This window comes from Balaenoptera ricei, chromosome 4 (genome assembly GCF_028023285.1).
Source record: "Balaenoptera ricei isolate mBalRic1 chromosome 4, mBalRic1.hap2, whole genome shotgun sequence".
NCBI classification, from domain to species: domain Eukaryota; kingdom Metazoa; phylum Chordata; class Mammalia; order Artiodactyla; family Balaenopteridae; genus Balaenoptera; species Balaenoptera ricei.
In genome coordinates, this window is record NC_082642.1 from 6,588,037 (window position 1) to 6,608,970 (window position 20,934).

Below are 20,934 nucleotides of genomic sequence, written 5' to 3' on the forward strand. Positions count from 1 at the left end.
TATGTATATGGCAAGTATATATACATTTGCTCCAGAAATAATTTTTAATTATATATCAGTATATATATTTTATACACACACACATACACACACACATCTACAGTCCAAGATTGCTTTTCCCACCAGTGTGTGTCTTAACGCTGCCCTGTGGCAGAACCCATGCTAGGTGCATTAGGGAACACAAGAGTGACTAAAAGAAGTCCCCTGCCTGTTTTTCATTAGAGTACCTAATTTGAAACAAAAATGAAAACAACATTGTGACATTTTCTCCCTCACCTTTGCCTCATTTTCTCCTTGGAGTCGTGAAATAAATATTTCATGGAAACGGCTGATAATTAAACAAATATTTACAGAAATGACTGCTTGAAAATCCCTTAGTTCTTTTGGTGAGCACGTGCAGGTTTTCTCCCCGCAGGAAGTTACAAACAAATAGTACTGATATAAAGCACTACATTGTATATTGCAAAAATGCGTAGGAATCCTCCCTTTCTTGCAGGTATCCACCCTCCAGCAAAGGATAAAGAATCTCTCCTGTTTGAATGCAGCAGGTGGGCAGGTGGGCCTGTGTGATAAGGCTGTGGAGATCAAGAAGAATCACCATAAGGATTCAGGGATCTGAACTCTGCTTCCTTCTCTTCCCTCTAGTATCCCAGCTCAGCACTCCCAATCTTTCTTCATGGCTTCACTTTTTTTTTTTTTTAACATCTTTATTGGAGTATAATTGCTTTACATTGTTGGGTTAGTTTCTGCTGTATAACAAAGTGAATCAGCTATACGTATACATATATCCCCATATCCCCTCCCTTTTGCATCTCCCTCCCACCCTCCCTATCCCACCCCTCTAGGTGGTCACAAAGCACCGAGCTGATCTCCCTGTGCTATGCAGCTGCTTCCCACTAACTATTTATTTAACATTTGGTAGAGTATATATGTCAATGCTACTCTCTCACTTCGTCCAGCTTACCCTTCCCCCTCCCTGTGTCCTCAATTCCATTCTCTACGTCTGCGTCTTTATTCCTGTTCAGCCCCTAGGTTCTTCAGAACCTTTTTTTTTTCTTTTTTTTAGATTCCATATATATGTGTTGGCATACGGTATTTGTTTTTCTCTTTCTGACTTGCTTCACTCTGTACAATAGACTCTAGGCCCATCCACCTCACTACAAATAACTCAATTTCATTTCTTTTTATGGCTGAGTAATATTCCACTGTATATATGTGCCCCATCTTCTTTATCCATTCATCTGTCGATGGACACTTAGGTTGCTTCCATGTTCTGGCTCTTGTAAATAGGGCTGCCAGGAACATTGTGGTACATGACACCTTTGAATTGTGGTTTTCTCAGGGTATATGCCCAGTAGTAGGATTGCTGGGTCATACGGTAGTTCTACTTTTCTCATGGCTTCACTTTTGAGAGAGAAGGAAATCATGGTGTTTACCCCATTCAGCTCACTAAATAAGAAGACAGCCTTCCTCTCACTCCCGACTACAATCAATTCATTTTTAAATTTCTTAATATGAAAAGATTTAAACTGGTTGTATAGGCCTGAAGGGAGAGAAAGCTATAGGAAATAAATGTTGGGTGCTGATTTATTTTATTCCTCATTTTCTTCAGGCACTTATCAGTTAAATATAGAATAAGAAAGTATCTGTACAATAAGAAAACATGGTTCATGATTAGGATCATTAAGTTTGAACTAATAATGATTCTGTTTCAGATGTATCATTATTGTCTTTAAGGAGCTAAATGATAAATGACTTGAAATTGTGGAGCTTGTTTGAATCATGAAATCTAAGCCTGTTATTCATGTCATCAAATAAATAATTGCTGCATAATCCTCAGAGGGAAAATTATGTACATCTAGATTTGCACCTGTCTTAGTTTAGTTTAAAGTTACACATTGCTGTTAGATGCAGTCGTAATAGCAAATAAAATATTCTCTTGATAGTGCTTATTGTATTGACTATCATTTATATGGTTGTGTTCTTAAATTTCTGCCAGTTTAATATATCTCATTTCAGACTGTGCAAGTATCATAAAGAGAAAGAAATGAAATATAAAATGAGTTGTCTTAACTTTGGCAATAAATGCTTTATAACTTCCATGTAGCATTGACCAAAATAAACTAGAAAAAGGATGTTACACTGCTGTTCTTACAAAAGTGACCATCTAAGAAAGAAAGAAATGTCCCATAAAAATAATTTTTGTCCCTGTATATCTAGGAACTTAACCTGGTACAATCTCAGGGAGTCAGAATGATGGGGACCTTATCAGCACCAAGAGATATGAGTGTTCTGTGTTGAGGAATTGGTACTCTTTGTCTTGAAAGGAGAAATTAAGTCCATGCTTAATTCCAAAAATGTTCCTAGACTAGAGCAATTCCACCTTCCTACATCCTCTGTTGCAGACATTCTTTGATAAGTAAAGGGGATAAATGCTTGGAATTTTCTAATCCCAACGAATGACTCTTCCTACCCCCAAGATGGCTCAGGCTGGTCCTGTGGTGACAGATGGTAAGAACATGTATCACATTCCCACTCTGCCTCTCAATGGCCTTTTCCCTTACAAAAATGACATTAGGTCACATTTAGTTGTATAACTGAAGAACTTGCATACCAATAATAAGTCAACAAGATGTTTCAAAATAGCTAACTAATATTTCTCTAAAACAATATCTACACATCCATGCACAGAGGTTGTTGCATAGTTCCCATGTACCAGAGGTCAAGTCTTGAGAAAGGAGCCCCATGGGCATAGAGCTTTCCAAATTCTGGATTAGAGGTAATTATACTAAACAGAATGGACTTAATTACAATGTTTCTTTTTGGACCTGTATTTTCCTCTGAGATTTAAAAATCCCTGAGATATGATATTTACAGGCTAAAACTTGCAGCTCTTGAAAATGCATGATAAAGACACATCGAGGACTATAATTTTGAATGGGCAACATTTTATTGTTACTGGCAGAACATCTATTTTCCTAATACTAGCATTCACATAGTAATATTATTCGTCAATAGTTGAAATTTTGCATGACTGTTTCAAATATCTTTTAGTTACTTGCCTTTTTATGTTCTCTATATTTTTTTCTTCCACAAAGTTTACTTTCTTGTGTTTCATAGTTGCTATGTCCTCATGACCTATGAGAGCTGGTTCCCTGACCTCTTATATCTTTAAATTCCCATAAGTCACACTCAATGATATTCTCTTTCCATGGCCATGAACTCTGGGGCTCCCATTACCCTCTTGAATCTGAATTCCATGTAATGGAATGGAATAGCACGCAATGGAATGGCTTGTTTGAATCAGTGAACCAATGATGTATATTGTAGGATACTTGTATTTTGATTGGCAAGTATGATTTAAAAAACAAATTAACTTTTCTATAATAAATTACAGCATATTATCCATAACCTTCCATAAATAGAAAGGTGCCACTTTCCATATATATATTTGGTAATAAATAAATTAATGATGTTTAAATTATCCCTGTTATGGCTAAGTACTCTGCCATTTGTCCTGAGGTAGAGATAGATAATAAAATAAAGCCCCTGCCTTAAAAACTTACTTAATAATGTATTTGAAACTATCAGTTACCACCCAGGAACCACAGAGGTATGGGATCAAACCCATGCCCTCTGCAGTGGAAGTGCGGAGTCCTAACCCAGGACTCTTAATAAGAAGCTTCACGTCTTCCACCTTTCCTCAAAGACTAATTGACATGTGGAATACTAAATATGGAATGTTGAAAAATGTAAAATTATTATGTGACTCTTGGTTTCTTAGTATACTACATTTTATATCCCTTGATATATTATATATATATATATCTTTATTAAATTTTATATGACATTATGTTAGAAGGGCTTGCAGCAGAGAAGCAAAAATGGCTGCTTAGTGAAGCATTTTCTTGGTTTCTGGGAGGAGGATTAGATTAAAGGACATATAATTTCATAATCCATGAAATAATCATGGCCCTTCATGTCAGGCCAATTCTGAAATGAGGAGCATATATATTTGAGTTCATAGTGCATGACTGTGATATGAACTTTTCTGCAATATCATCATGCTCAGCTTGCTAATATAGGATGTCTGTGATTTTTTACTGACCATGTCCGTAGTTTAATGACTGTTTTAGAGTCCTTTGGGGATTACAGAAAACACTAACTAGGTATATGGTTTCACCCACAGTATCCTAGTCAGGGCATATCTGGTTGCAAAGGAGGCTTATTTTAAGTATGTACTCACAAATAAGAATATAAACATAAGTACAGTTAGGCCTCATTAAGAACCTGGAAATTTAGAAGTCAGCAATTAATAAATGGAAGCTAATCTGTCTATCAGCTCTTCTCTCTATTTACTTATATCTATCTGTCCATATGTCTATCATCTGTCTATCTATCATCACTATCATCTATTATCTCTCATTATTTACCCCATCATCTTCTCTTTCTGTATGGCTCCAAACGGTCATCTTAGCCACTAAGGTTGCATATTCCTTCAGCACAACTTTCTTAACCTAATGACCTCATTCCCAATTTTTGAAAGAGAGGTCTAACTTTCTAAGTTCACCTTCTTCGGCTGGGTCTATGGGTCATGAGTAAGGAATAAGCAAGGCATGGGGTCAAGTGGTACATGTTGAATGTAGTTTTCTTTAGAAAGGGATATGGATGGAGTAAGCAGTGAAAAGCACCTCTTATAAACAGGCATCTTAATCACAACATGCCTAAAACTAGAATCATCTTTCTCTTCTCCACATCCTTCCTAATCCATATCTACACCATACTCATCTTCTTTGTATCCCTATCTTCATGAATGGTTCATCTAGTTATCCAATCTAGTTATCCAATCAAAAAGGATGGAAGACACGATTGATTTTTCTTCCTTATCTCCACATATCCAATCAGCTCTTGAAGGCTGATGATTCACTGATTTTATGACATTAATGCCATTCACTTACTGGAACTTTATATATGCTATTTCATTTCAATTTCAAAAAAAAAGTACAAATTTAAAACAGTACCCATATTTTATAGGTGAGGAAACAAATACTTAGAGCAATTAACTAACTTACTCAAAGTGACCTGCATAGCAACAGGCAGAACAGAGTTTTTAATCCTAGCACTCTGACTCTAGAAATATCGCTGCAGTAAGTAGTCCCTTGCCTAGCCTGACAGGAGACTGGAGTACTTGTAAACAGGAGAGTCAGGAAAACTTGAAATTGTTGCAGTTATTTTACTTCTAATGTTAACCTTATATTGGGCACGTTACTGATTAATTCCTACCTTAATCAACTGCAAGGAAACTAGTTGGACGGTGATTATGAAATTATGACTGCTCGGTTCTTATGTCTGTATCATTTCCTGCCTCCATTTCTTTTTCCGGCCAGAATTCCTTACCATCCTGGTACCCGGAATGCCTGGCTCAGTTCAATGCTTGGATCTCCACTTTGTGAAGTGTTGAAAGGACAATTTTAAATACAATCTCACCTTACTTAAGCAAACTCATCAGTACTTCTTCTTAAAAATAAAATACGAAGAGAAAGGCACAGTTTATTACTCTTTCCCATCATCTAAAGAAATTTCAGATTGGGGCAGGGAATTGAATCTATTATATTATTATTTCTATAATATTATTTTTATTATTTCAGTTTGGTTTTTTTCTTTATCCAACTTGGTCCCTATTTCAGATTTGATTAAACATTGCCATCTTTGCCTCAATATTTAGAATAGAACAGTCTTAATTCTTTACAAATAATTGTTTATGATCATTGTGTGCCCCAAGTCTTCATGCATATGTTTGTGTAAGAGAGTGTGTGGGTGGCAAAGAGTGTAAATTGTGTAACTAGAGTAGGATTCCTGCTAACTTCACTTGAATAATAAGCATCTAATTGTTGCATATTTGTTCTTATGACATTGATAGCCAAAGCTATGATTTACTTGGTGTTAATTCTTAGATTCATATAGAAATCTATAAACCATTTTATAATGTCCCACTTTGTGACTGATTTTACAGCAATATATTTACAGAGACAGTTGGGATTGTATATACAAAATGTTTTCCCTTCAGCATTACAGGACCTTGATTTATGATCTGTTATTTATTTTCTAGAGAAAATGTACTTTGCCTTATTGGCCACTATTTTGTACCGTGCTTTTAAACTTCCTTCCCTTTAGCCAATTGAAATCTCAGCTTTCCCTTATCATTTTTTAATAACTTTGTTGGGGCACATAACACATTTTGCTGTATAAAGTTACTTTATTATTTCCATTGTTGAAGTTCTAGAGACCTCTCAGAGAGAGAACATAATTGTATGCTCTCTCTATCGTCAATAAGTATCACCTGAAATAAAAGGAAGCTCTATTAAATCATGATTGAATGATTGAATCATGTTTGAATCATGTTTGAATGTTTGAATCTGATTGAATCATGTTTCTTTTTCTGTTTCATATTTATTAAAGTATTTTCCTTTTTCTCTAAGTTTTAGAATTAAACTCTTGGATATATTCATTAGGAGTTCCAAGGGACATATGCTGATAAGATGAGAAAATATGGTTGATTGAGAATTAACTATTACATTTAGCAGCGTGGAGTCATTGGTGATGTTTCCAAGAGTATTTTGGTGGATTTATGAGGTAAAACACAGAGTGCAGTGATATAAGAGAGGATAAATGGAGAGGAATTGGAGCCTAGCATTAACACTTTGGAGAATTTCTCTATGTTTTAATCCCTCATCTAACCACTGACTTTCAAAACACCTTGTATCTCAAACTCCAAGCTTACCTCGTTTTCTATGGCCAGGAGAAGCTTGCTTCTTGTGAGATCTGCTACTGAAACCCAGCAGGACACCGTGGGGCTCCTAGGCCTGGAAGCCTTTCTGTATCTCCCATTTCTTATTTAGGCTTCAGCCTCTATGACCTTCCCTGAGCTCCAAAGGGCAGGTTCAAACAGTTGTTAATCAGGGAAGGGAGGGGAGGCAGAGACAAGGCAGGAGCCGTCAAGAAACAATAGGGCAGCCTTGGGGCAGGGTTCTGGTTCCACCTCAAGGTGTACACATAACAGTATCTCTGAGCACTTCTACAGAAGTCAAAAGCCCCACCAAAAGGAAGATGTTAACTACTTGATAAAGCATTCTTCATCCCAGAGACAGTCACAGTTTGATAACTTCGAGAACCACCTGAGGCCAGATTAAAGAGTACAGGCCTTGCACATACCCTGATCCTTACTAGCAACCCTGCCCTTGAACCATTGCTATAAAACTCCTCACCAAATCCCCCTGGGTTGGGACACATAGTTTTGAGGCCATTAGCTCACTGTGTCCCCCTTTGCCTGGCAAAGCAATAAAGCTATTCTTTACTACTTTACCCAAAACCCTGTCTCTGAGATTCAATTTGGCACCAGTGTACAGAGGTCAAGCTTTTGGCATCACTACTTCAGCTTTTTCTTTTTTCTTTTCTTTTTGGCTGCACTGTGCAACCTGCAGGATCCTAGTTCCCTGACCAGGGATCCAACCCGTGCCCTCAGCAGTGAAAGAGCAGAGTCCTAACCTCTGGACTGCCAGGGAATTCCCTACTTCAGCTTTTTCAACTCTTTTTGTCTTCCAAAAATTTATAGAGCTCTGTTTTCTCCATTTCTGTGATCTTTTTCTTACGAATTTACATGATGCAATTCCCTCATCTCATTTTAGTGGTGTTTCATGAGCAGGCAGAGGAATTGTATTTGTTCAATACTCTGTTTAAGGAGAAACAACACAGATTCTTAGGGAAAGTTTGTCACCTCATCCAAATCCTGTATTGAATGAAAATCAGTTTACTAAATTTACTTTTAGGATAAATTTAGCATTTATTTTCACCCTAATTTTTATTTTCCTAGGCCTAAATAAATAAAAAGTTTTAAATTGAAATTATATTCTCATTCACTGCATTTAGAATTTCTCTTTAATACCATATTTGGTGTATAATCTGAAGAAGGAATCATTCAGTTTCAGAAAGGTAACATTAAAGATCATAAAGCCTACCTCAAAGCCAAACTTTCAGAAAAATAAAGAATAATACAAATTTATTTATTATGAATTGATTAATCTTATAAAATATTTGAATAAAGTTCATTTAAAAACTCTTAAAAATACACACCAGAAACCAAAGGATACACACATATTATTTAATAAGCTTAAATTTCTGTGATTGTAGAACAATTCAGTATAGTAATTTAATTTAAGAGAACTGATAAGGAATAGATTGAATGATACAATGGAGTTTATGATATACAGGAGCAGAATTCCCCATGCTAAGATATGTCTCTCTGGCATATTAATTGTTTTAAGTTGTTTTTTCTTCTTTCTTTTCTGAGAAACAGCAGACATGGGAAGGGCTCTGAAAAACCAAATAGGAGTTGCTATTTTGTAAGAAAAATTTACATTTGTAAAGGAAATCTCCATTTGTAAGGGTGTCTCCCTCTCTATATCTGGAAGAGAAAGATGACAAAATCTAGAAATTCTTAACAACGAGAAGGCAAGGACGTCAATCTGCATCACAATCCCCCTTGTTTACTGTGCTTTTCTTGGTAACCTCCCATAACTGACTCTCTCCACCCTCAACATCCTCTTTTGTCTGTAGCTGAGGATAGTATTTAAAGTGAGGACTTTGGACAGTTTGGCTAATGACTCAGTGTTTCTGGGTATCTCCCATGAATACGTGTTATTAAACTTTTGTTTGATTTTCACCTGTTAATCTGTCTCATGTCCATTTAATGTGTAGACCAGCCAGAAGAACCAATAAGTGTAGAGGAAAATTTCTTTTCTCCCGATATGATGAGGCCATTCAAGATCGCTGTTCGCTTGCTCTCAGTACATCGCCTTGCTCGATCAGTCCCTGCTTCACCTACACCCTGCACAACCTGAGTGACCTTCCCTCTTCATCACGGAGCCTAATCAGTAAATGCCTACATACTTGCTCCCAGCCCCAACTAGTAATTGTTCTAATCTTTAGCTCAGAACATCTCCACCATGATAGCTTATCAAAGGGGCAGTGATGGTTGTGCTTGTCCTCTGCTGGTTTCCCTGGTAGCCGATGAGCCAACCTGACGTCAATTCCCCCTATAACTAGTAACCTCCCCTCCCTGTGCCCCCATAGTGAAGACTGCTGCCACGTCCCGCCCACCTGCCCACCTGCAGGAGTCACTCCATTGACCTTGCTTCAGACATGTAAGATCCCACTATCTACTAAACCATTGATGCCGCTGCCACTGACGCCAGGCTCTTTCTTCCAACTCAAGGCTGGGTAAGTACAGGGCTTTCAGGCCTGTGGGGTGCAGCCCAACCCCCCCAACATAAAAATGGTGAAAATGGTAAAATTATAACTTTACAATTTGATACTATAGTTTTGTTTTACACACCACAGAAATCAAGTATACAATGAGATAACTAAAAGACAGAAAAATAGAAATATAATAGTTTGTTTAGCATTCCACTTCCAGAATACTGAAGGTCATGTAAACAATAGATCGAAATATTACTCTGATCAGTTAATAAATTGAATGGACCGACACAGGAAAACAGCACAATCATTTTCTTTTCATTCATTAAAATCATTAGTAAACATTATTCATATTCTAGCAAGAAACGTTTCCTTTTGTATACTCTTAATAGGCAGAATTCTAAATGCTACAGGGTTTCTATGAAATTTGGAAACAAATGCAAAGATACATAAAAAATTATTGATATTGCATTGCAGCGTTCAGTGACATCACATGGTATGTTCAATGTGTTGTTATTATTAGCAATACAGAGTTCAAGATGCTGTGCAAGATTATAGTGAACACAAAGCATTTCCCTAAACCATACAGGTGCATCTGTGATGTGCTACCTCATATGATGTGTCTCACATTTTCACTGAATAAAACTTCATTTTTAGCATATTCCAGAGACAAAATAAGTAGTCTCATTCTGTTTAAAACAATTAAACATTATCTATGTTTCCAGACTTTGTTGCCAATCTGTGTATTCTCATTCCACAGTACAATGAAATCAGAACAATCACACATTATGAAATAATGGGAAAAAGCATTGGCTCTGGAGTTTGTAAATCTGGGACTGAGTCTTTACTGCACTGAAGTGGGTTTTTCACCTCTAACAGCCTAAGATTCTTACTCTGTAAAATAAGGTTGCTAGAGTGTCAAATCAGATGTCACAGTACAGTTGAAATACTTTTAGACAGTAAGATACTATAACATTGTTCTTATAACTGAAATTTTTTAGCATCTTATCAAATAATGCTTTGGTTGATAAAAAGTAAATGATAAAAAGTAAAGCATGTTAGAAGATTTCTTACAACCACAAATACAAGTCTACTGTGGAAAAAAAAAATCATAACAAAGTTTACGTCTGTGGCTATGGGCTAGGAGTCACTGAAGAAGGAGCATAAGGAAACTTTTTGAGGGGTGCTAGCGTGCTCTCTATCCTGTTAGGATAGGATTTGTCTAGGTATACACATTTGTCAGGACTCAGTGGATGATATGTTTAAGATTTGTGCATTTCTTTATATATATATATATATATATATATATATATATATATATATAGTCTCAAAGAAAGCAAAAACAAAAATAACTACTGTACTCTGGTTAGTGAAATGTATGCTAAAATGTTTAGGGGTGGAATGTACTGATGTCTGCAACTTTGACATGCATTAAAAAAAAATTGGATTGATGGAGTTGATAGAGAATGGATAGATGAATAGGGAGCTAATGAAGCAGATGTAATGAGATATTTATTGTCAAGTCTAGGGGGTGGGTATATAAGTATTCACTATAAAATTTTTTCACCTTTTCTGCACATGTGAAAATTTTTACATTAAATGTTGAAAAAGAAAGGACAAAAAGCTAAAAATAAAAACATACCATTTCACAGAAGGTATGCCTTGTCTCCAGCTCTTCCTTAAGGGGTAATGTGTTGACCTAAATGTCTATATTTGTAAAGCATGTACAATGTAACTACTACCACTCAGTCTCCCACTAAAGAAACCCAGAAAGAGGAAATATATTAAAAGAGCAAACCTAGACAAAATTGAAAGCAAAGGAAATCAAGTTATTTGAATTTTCAAATAGACAAGGTATAGCCTAATTAATGAAAGACAAGATATGACTTGTCATTAATAGAGAAGGGTTGCTTATACAGTCTCAGCTGAAATAATATATTATATTTCAATAATACAAATTTTTAAAATTTCCAACTGGAAATGGAAAACTTTTATACTTAAAAATATAAAATGGCAAAAATGATAATATCAAATATCTCTGATAATATCAAATAGAGACTATGACAGGAACAATAAAAGAGGAATTAATGGGGAAAAAAGGAAATAACTTCAAAACTAAACTACAGGGCTTCCCTGGTGGCGCAGTGGTTGAGAATCTGCCTGCTAATGCAGGGGACACGGGTTCGAGCCCTGGTCTGGGAAGATCCCACATGCTGCGGAGCAACTAGGCCCGTGAGCCACAATTACTGAGCCTGCGCGTCTGGAGCCTGTGCTCCGCAACAAGAGAGGCCGCGATAATGAGAGGCCCGTGCACGGCGAGGAAGAGTGGCCCCCGCTTGCCGCAACTAGAGAAAGCCCTCGCACAGAAACGAAGACCCAACACAGCCATAAATAAATAAGTAAATAAATAAATAAACCCAAAGTTAAAAAAAAAACACTAAACTACATGGAATTTTTCAAAAATTTCTAGTGATGAATAATTTTTATGCTACTGATATTTCTTCAAATATAAAAAGCATGGTTTATTGTCCGGTTTCTTATATCAAGAACTTAAAAATATGGTTTTTCTTCCCAGTTTTGACAAAAGCAAAACTGAAAGGAAAATATTAGCACTAGTGTATTATGAAGATAGATAGAGCTGAAATTAAATCTTAGGGAATAGTTTGAAATTTTAAAAAATAAAATACTGAAAAATGTCTTAGAAAATAGAATTTAGTTTCTAACCTGTTAAAAATTTCACTTGGAAAGTGACTTAGGAAAAAATATATTAAGTCAACATATTATTTGAAAAAAAGAAAAAAGTAGTAAGTAAAATTAGGTTCTACCTCTGAACATGCAAAGAAGGCTTTGGATAATGTGCTATCTACCTCAACAAAATCGTAACCTTTGGAGAGCAATGTGTGAAAAAGCCCACTCACACACTTAAGAAATTCTGCTCACCTCCAGGCCCTGCTGAGCAAGTAAGTCCTTATTCTGAAGTTTTGTGAAGGGGTAGCTGTTCGTGGTTTGACCTTTGGTTTAAATGGCCTGGTTTCAAAAGTAAGCACAACAATCAGAAAATGAGGCAGCCTCAAGAGCAGAAGCCAACACATATATCAAGATTTTCTATGAAGTTAAGGCCGTTGCTGTGTCATTCATTCAATTTTAAATCAGTCCAGAACAAGAAGAGGACCCCTCTCTGGGAGAGAGAGAGAGAGAGAGAGAGACTGTGTCCCCAGTTGCTGTTACCTTCATATTTCCCTGATTTCTTGCTCTGTACATTTCTTGCCCTTGACTTTCTATGAGACATTCTTTGTACTTTCTCTCCCCCATTTCTTCTCCACGTACTGCTCTATTATTTAGCAGGCTTGAGTGTGTTTCCTTTACTTTAAACCAAAGGAGCCCCAACTAAACAGAATGGATAAGAATTAGGGAATTCCTGGTAGTCCAGTGGTTAGGACTCCACGCTTCCACTGCAGGGGCATAGGTTCGATCCCTGGTGGGGGAACTAAGATCCCGCAAGCCACGTGGCACTGAAACCGTGCACCTCAGATTGGGACTTGAACCCACGTGCCAGGACTCAAACCGGGCCAAAACCCAGATTGGGACTTGAACCCATGATGCTGGGACTCGAACCCAGCCAAAACCCACAGTCTTCCAAGTGTGATCACACACCTGCTTTCAGGACTTAATGAAGCTCTGGTTTTTGATGTCTCATTGCAGAAAGAATTCAGTGAGACACAAAGTGATAGGTAAGAAGTGGGTTTATTTAGAGAGAAACACACTCCACAGACAGAGTGTGGGCCATCTCAGAGGTAAGAAAGGCACCAGGGTATGGGGTTGTCAGATTTTATAGGAGTGTATAATTTCACAGGCTAATGAGTGGGAGGAGTATTCCAGCTATTTTAGGAAGGGGCGGGGATTTCCAGGAATTGGGTCACCGCCTACTTTATGATGCTTATGGTCCATCCTGGAACTGTCATGGTGCCTGTGGGTGTGTCATTTAGTTTGCTGATGTGTTACAGTGAGCGTATACTGAGGCTCAAGGTCTAGTGGAAGTCGACTTGTTTGCCATCTTGGACCCATTTGGTTCTAATCAGTTTATGTCATGTCCTTGGGCTATGCCATTCTTTCAAAGGTTGTGCCCTGCCCCCTTCCCTCCTGTTTCAGCGTGGCCAAAAAGAAAGAATGAAAGAAAGAAAGAGTACAATTCAATGGTTTAAAAAAAAAGAATGAACAAAAATTAATTAATTATTATATACTTGAAGTGCCTGACACATAAGAGCAGATTAAATATTTGCTGAGTAAATAAATAAATTATAAGATAGAACATCTGTAATTGATTAAAATTTCAATGAGGAAATAATCCACCATTTCAGACATGTTTTTAAAATGATAAAGATATGGAGAATGATTAACTTTGATTTCTATTTTATTCAGTAATAAATTACAGCTAGGCCCAAAAAAATAAACATTTTTTAAAAAGTTTGTTAATTCTGCTTTTTTGAAACAACTCTAAAAGCTTTAGACTCTACATCTGAATACAAGTTGCAATTATATGACATAGTTATGGCAGTTTCAATTTATAAAAAATAAAATATTTGGTGAAATAAATTATCTGAGGGCAGATATATATTCTATTAAATGAAATAAGGATAAAATTATGACTTTTTCCATTCTTCTTAACAGTAGGGGGAGAACCTTTGTATACGCAACTCTGTTACCTATGTAAAAATTCTGCACATTGGATTTTAAAATACAAAGTTAACCTCCTAAATATCATATTTTCAGAGCTCATTTTTATTACAAATTTAGTATATTGTTATGCAAAAAACAATGGATATTCTCTTCATAAAAATCGACATATTATTTGTGAAGACTGTAATATAGACTTGTTTGAATATAATCACTTCATATTTTCTCATTCCATGAACTGGTTCAGGAAGTATTTATTTAGTTTTTAAGTACAAAACCCTGTGATGGCACCAGAGAGGAATACAGAAATGAAAACCGGGTGAACTACTACTAAGGAAAAGGAGGATGAAATTGTCACTGCAAATAAGTAAGTAAAGTTCTTATTGGAGAATTAAAGGAAGAGGATACAATTTTGAATTGAGCCTTGGAAAATGAAATGGATTACATTCAGCCAAGTGGTGTTAATTGACCAAAGACTTTGGGCATAACTTATTTTATCAGGTTTTATCATTTGTTTCTGGAAATGGAATTATATATTGATCAGTGGTAGACTTTGGAGGCAAACAAAAAATGGATCTTAAACACTCAATGACTGATAAAACTGAAGATAAAACAAGCAAACTAAACACGGCTCTGACTTCAGGCTATTACTGTTAGATTTTAGTAAACTTGGAAACAACAGGAAATTCCAAACTGCACATTTTTGCCAAATCTTATTGTGTTTAACTTATATCCTTAAGTTGCTCTGAGTCTTATATAATAGTTTGTGTACATTAACAGCCAATTGACTTGGAGCAAACACGGTGAGACAACAGCATATCAGGAAAAAGGAATGATAAGGACAGGTGCAGAGCACAGAGTCTTTGGAGGATCAGATCTGTTGTGCTTCATGCAGTAAGTACTGAATACACTCCACTCCAATCTTGGGAGGCCTAATGGTCTAAGCTGAGTCATCTTGGAGCTTGATATGAAATTCACATTTTTCTGTATGAAGGGTCTGAACTGTCACCATTCTTGGCCTTATACTCAGCTCTCACCCTTTGTTTCCCAAGTATGGTCCTCTTACTGATGGCAAGACACCACATGATTGTAGGGGTTACCATGACATCTGCTCACATACTGAGAAAGATTCAGTCCCTTTTCAACCTTTGGGAATACATCAAGAAGAAAGCCTGATTTTAATATTTTAAAGAATATTAAGTTTTTAAACAATTCTTTAACATTTACTATTGCCCTTTTTAAAGGGGGGGCTATGAGGTGTCAGGCTCAGAGCATTGACAGGCAAGAGTATTCAGATAGTATTTATTAGTATTCTATGTTCATTACATTCATGAAAGGTGATATTGGTTTACTATTTATGATGTAATATGAAGTTTACTTTTTAAAAATATTTATTTATTTATTTATCTATTTTTGGCTGCGTTGGGTCTTCATTGCTGTGCGCGGGCTTTCTCTAGTTGCGGTGAGCAGGGGCTCCTCTTTGTTGCGGTGCACGGGCTTCTCATTGCGGTGGCCTCTCTTGTTGTGGAGCACGGGCTCTAGGTACATGGGCTTCAGTAGTTGCAGCACGCAGGCACAGTGGTTGTGGCTCGCAGGCTTAGTTGCTCTGCGGCATGTGGGTTCTTCCCAAACCAGGGCTCAAACCCGTGTCCCCTGCATTGGCAGGCGGATTCTTAACCACTGCGCCCCCCGGGAAGTCCCGAAGTTTACTTTTATTAAATCAATTTATTTATTTATTTAATTTTTGGCTTTCTTGGGTCGTCGTTGCTGCACGCGGGCTTTCTCTAGTTGCGGAGAGTGGGGGCTATTCTTCATTGCGGTGCACGGACTTATTGCGGTGGCTTCTCTTGTGGAGCACAGGCTGTAGGCACACAGGCCTAAGTAGTTGTGGCACGTGGGCTCAATAGGTGTGGCTTGCGGGCTGTAGAGCGCAGGCTCAGTAATTATGGCGCACCGGCTTAGTTGCTCCGCGGCGTGTGGGATCTTCTCAGACCAGGGATCGAACCCGTGTCCCCTGCATTGGCAGGTGGATTCTTAACCACTGCGCCACCAGGGAAGTCTCTGAAGTTTACTTTTTAAAAATAAATGTATTTAATTTACAAATAGTTAATTATTAAGAAACATTAAGACAATTAATAGTATAGTTTTCACCTAGATAAGGCAAAATTGTGAGGATTTTACACAAATTAGTGACGTGTTGAGCCATTGCTCTGAGCTGAGGGAGAAGCTGTGAGAGGGTGTGCTGTCAGCTAGAAGTCCCAGAACAGAAATTAGAGGCCCCTTCTCTCCATGTACCTTTGTGGGGGAGGAAGAATTCTCCTCTACCCTTCCAGGTTCTTCTGGCTGGTCTAAAAATTAAATTGACATGAGACTGATTAACAGGAGAAAATCAAACAAAGTTTAATAACATGTATATATGGGAGAGACCCAGAAGAACTGAGTAAGTCCCCAAAATGGCTAAAACCCTCACCTTAAATATCATCTTCAGCTAAAGACAAAAGAAGGTGTTGGTCATCGTGATTTGGGACTTCAGAGGGGAGAATGGCAATTCACATGGAGATGGAAAAGCAAATGTTTGGTAAATAAATGTTTGCTGGGCCCTGCAGAGACAGTGGGACACTGAGGGAACTCTAATCACGAGGCCCCCCTGAGTTTCCCTCACCACATCTAACCCATATTCTTTGCAGAGGTCTCTGGTGATAGCTCTGTTCCAGGAACAGGCCCTCTATCTAAATTGTTTTAAGGCAGTTAGGGGGAAAGTCACAGTTTCTTCCTGACTCTTTTGGGCCTTGATTGTTTTCAACCTAAATAATCGGCATGCCAGACACATTTGGGGGTGGCAAGTTGGCACGTTTTGTTTGCCTACACCTTCAACTCAGTTTATGAAATAGCGATCTCTCTAAGTTGATGTTCGGCAATCGTGTTCATGATAGATGGCTTCAGGAAGGCAAAGCCAGCTGTTGCTTTTAATCCTGTGTACTATGAAAGCAGGGACAGAGATGTTTGCTTTCTCTTCTATTTGTGTTAGCGCCATGATAAAATATGACCTTTTCTGCTGTTTGTCTTTGACCTTGAGGTCACGTGCATCTTTTCTACAAAGTTGCTCAAGCTGGTTATTTTTCCATTATTGGTAAGAGAAAAGAGGCAGATCCAATATAGATGTGCAGTTTTTGTTTTTATCTGAATTTTTGTTTTTATTTTAACTGTATTTGATAAGGAATGAATATATAGGGCTATAAAGATTCTTTTTTTAGGACTAAAAAATTTCTCTTTATGAAAAAAATGCATCGCTTTTGAAATTTAAATGATATTTCATTATTAACTAGAAGTATATCCCTTCTAATCTACGTAGAGTAATAAAACATATTATGTGACTAAGAAAGAAAGTAATTGTAGAATATAGTGTGTTTTATAATAAAATGCTTATTCAGTTATGAATTTTAAATCAGTTATAATCATTTAATGAAAAATTTTAACCATTAAATATTTTGGTAACAGACACATGATTGTGTTATACTCGAATTATCAGACCAAATTAAACAAAACTCAAATAATCATATCAGGAAATACCATCAATGTAGTCATTGAATAGTTTGGTAGCTAACTATATTGACTTTTAATAATAAATGCTGTATTTGACAAGTTTTGAATACTGCTTTTTTAAATGATCTTAACAAATTTGTGGCTCTTGAACTATTTGTTAGTGGAGACAGAGTTTGAACCTATCGTTTTTATTTGTAGAATAAATAAACAAACATGTTTATTATTAGTTATAAACAAACATGTACTAGAAGCCCAATAGATATTATTTTTATTTACCACCTATTTCTTTCCGTCTGGAGTTATTTCAGTTGATTAGTCCAAGTATTCTGAACCATCTTTTCCTTTGGAGTATGTTCATTCCGAACCTCATTAGCAACCAACCTGTCTCTTTTATTTATTTATTTATTTATCTATGGCTGTGTTGGGTCTTCGTTTCTGTGCGAGGGCTTTCTCTAGTTGCGGCAAGCGGGGGCCACTCTTCATCGCGGTGCGCGGGCCTCTCACTATCGCGGCTTCTCGTTGCGGAGCACAGGCTCCAGACGCGCAGGCTCAGTAGTTGTGGCTCACGGGCCTAGTTGCTCTGCGACATGTGGGATCCCCCCAGACCAGGGCTCGAACCCGTGTCCCCTGCATTGGCAGGCAGATTCTCAACCACTGCGCCACCAGGGAAGCCCCCAACCTGTCTCTTGATCAATTGCTCTTATTATTGTTTAGTCCATTCATTTATAACCTCATTTTTGCAACAGCTCAATTATTTTAAAGGCTTCCTGGAATGACTTGTGTGCTTGGGGAGTGTATTTCCTTGAAACTTTTAACATTCTTTGCTTAAGTATCATTGATGTCACAAATATGTTTTGGTTTCTTGCCCTATGTTTTCCCTCAGAATTCATGACATCCCTTCCCCCTACCACACCAAGGGGCACCCCAGATTACCATCATTATGCTAGAAATTTCAGCCAGCACTTCCTGGAGGCTGTCAGTTTTCTTCACAAACATTATTGCGGCTTCGCTTTAGACATCACATGCCTTATAGTCTTCTAAACTGGTTTGCTTCTTTTGAAATGCGTAGAGGAACTGAACACCCAAAAATAATAAAGAAAAATCAATTTGTCTTTCTTTAGCGGTGCGCTGCCTTCCTCTGGTAGTTCCATTTAAAGTAAGTGAATATCAGATTTTAAAATTAAATATTAAATGCTCAGGGGCTTCCCTGGTGGCGCAGTGGTTAAGAATCCACCTGCCAGTGCAGGGGACACGGGTTCGAGCCCTGGTCCCGGAGGATCCCACATGCCGCGGAGCGGCTGGGCCCGTGAGCCACAATTACTGGGCCTGCGCGTCTGGAGCCTGTGCTCCGCAACAAGGGAGGCCGCGATAGTGAGAGGCCCAAGCACTGCGATGGAGAGTGGCCCCCGCTTGCCGCACCTGGAGAAAGCCCTCGCACAGAAACGAAGACCCAACACAGCCATAAATAAATAAATAAAAATTAAAAAAACAAAAACAAAAAAAACAGATATTTATTTAAAAAAAATAATAATAATTTTAAGAATTAAAGGAAATATCTTCAATTTATTCAAAGATGTAGGTTTTGAGGCATGTATTTCTTTTTTTTTTAATAAATGTATTTATTTTATTTATTTATTCTTGGCTGCATTGGGTCTTCGTGGCTGCGCGTGGGCTTTTTCTAGTTGCAGCGAGTGGGGGTTACTCTTCGTTGTGGTGTGCTGGCTTCTCACTGCGGTGGCGTCTCTTGATGCGGAGCACGGGCTCTAGGCGCACGGGCTTCAGTAGTTGTGGCATGTGGCCTCAGTAGCTATGGCTGGCGGGTTCTAGAGCGCAGGCTCAGTAGTTGTGGCTCACGGGCTTAGTTGCTCCGCGGCATGTGGGATCTTCCTGTACCAGGGCTCGACCCTGTGTCCCCTGCATTGGCAGGCAGATTCTTAACCACTGAGCCACCAGGGAAGCCCCGAGGCATATATTTCTAATTTTAAATATTTTTTTGTATGCTAAACTAAAGCAGGATGAGACATTTTTCTAAACCACTTTAAGGGATATTAAAACTTGATCTTATTGGATATATATATAATAAGGCTTTTATAGCTTTGCCATTTTAGCTTGTGCTGGGTAACAGCTTCCTGGAGACCACAAGGGGGCAGACTAAGAACAAATGAAAGAAAATAATCAATTTATAGCCTCTTTTTCTGGTTAAAAGTTACTTTCAGACTGAACGGATCTGGTTTTAATTTCTTTTTACTGAATTTTATATTGTTTTCTTCTGACCGTGAAAACAATTTCACAATCTCTTTGCAAATATTGAAAAACTGATTGAGCACTAAAAATCTAAATTTATTTGATTGACCATACCCAGTTTATCTCTTATTTTCTTCTAAGAGGTAGATAGAAGAACTGTGTTGAAGTCACAAATTATGCTGGAGGAATAAATTTTCATCCCATTATTTTCCACTAATTAATTTTCTTTTTGATATTTTATTTTAAAATATGGAAAAATATTATTCACAACTAATGTCTTATTTGTTTTCATAACAATTATATAGATTAATATTTTTAAAAGAAATGGCTTGGGTACTCTTGTATTCATCTTACTCTTATTTCGACTTCATAGGTTGACTGAAACTTTTATTTATTTATTTATTTTGGCCATGCTGCACAGCTTAGTGGTATCTTAGTTCCCCCTCCAGGGACTGAACCCTGGGCAACGGCAATGAAAGCACCAGGTCCTAATCGTTGGACCATGAGGGAAGTCCCTTGATTGAAACTTTTAAACACTCCTCTATATTTACTTGAAGGTAATTTGATTAGTTGGGAAAAATATTTTCTAACAGAATCAATTTTTTTTTTCAGGGAAGTATATTTGTGTGCTCATCTATCTAAAAATGATAACTATTGTGTAACAATTATAAGACTAACATATTGAAAACCATTCTTTGGCACAAGAAGGAAAAGTTCATGTTTGCATTAATCCTTAATAATTAACTGAATGTTCATGAAGAATGAATGCATGGTTAGAATGAAGAAAAGATCTTCACTGCAGTCAACGTTTTGATCCATTATAAATAAGTGAGATTTAGCTAATATGTTCAGCTATATTACTTCTAAATTCAACTAGATTTAAACATGGAAGTTATCCAACAGCTTACATACTTAAATATATCCAAGTGAAGTATTTCATTTAAATTACTATAGATAAAATATGAAGTTTCCTATTCACTTAGCCCCAGTCTCTAATTCCAAATTACTGCGTGAGATCTAGCCCAGGTATAATGCATCCTACACTCCAAATAGTCACAATTTACTCTCACTGCCTATTCTTTTGTTTGAGATTTTTAAAATACACACATTTAAATTTGGTATTTAATTCAAAGAATAAAGATTTTAAAAGTTGAAAAATAGTGGTTAGATCTCTAAACAGACACCATTCATCTCAACCTAAGGATAAAGAGAATGAAAGAG

The 20,934-nt window shown here is 37.2% G+C and overlaps 1 protein-coding gene across 1 annotated transcript in view; it reads right to left on the bottom strand.

The window, feature by feature from the left end:
• Positions 1 to 18,465, bottom strand: part of SUCNR1 (succinate receptor 1) — a 53,272-nt gene extending 34,807 nt beyond the window's left edge. The window contains exon 1 of the mRNA XM_059921804.1: positions 18,403 to 18,465. Coding sequence (XP_059777787.1) covers positions 18,403 to 18,465 — 63 coding nt within the window. The remainder of the gene's footprint in view (positions 1 to 18,402) is intronic.
• Positions 18,466 to 20,934: the final 2,469 nt, after the last annotated feature.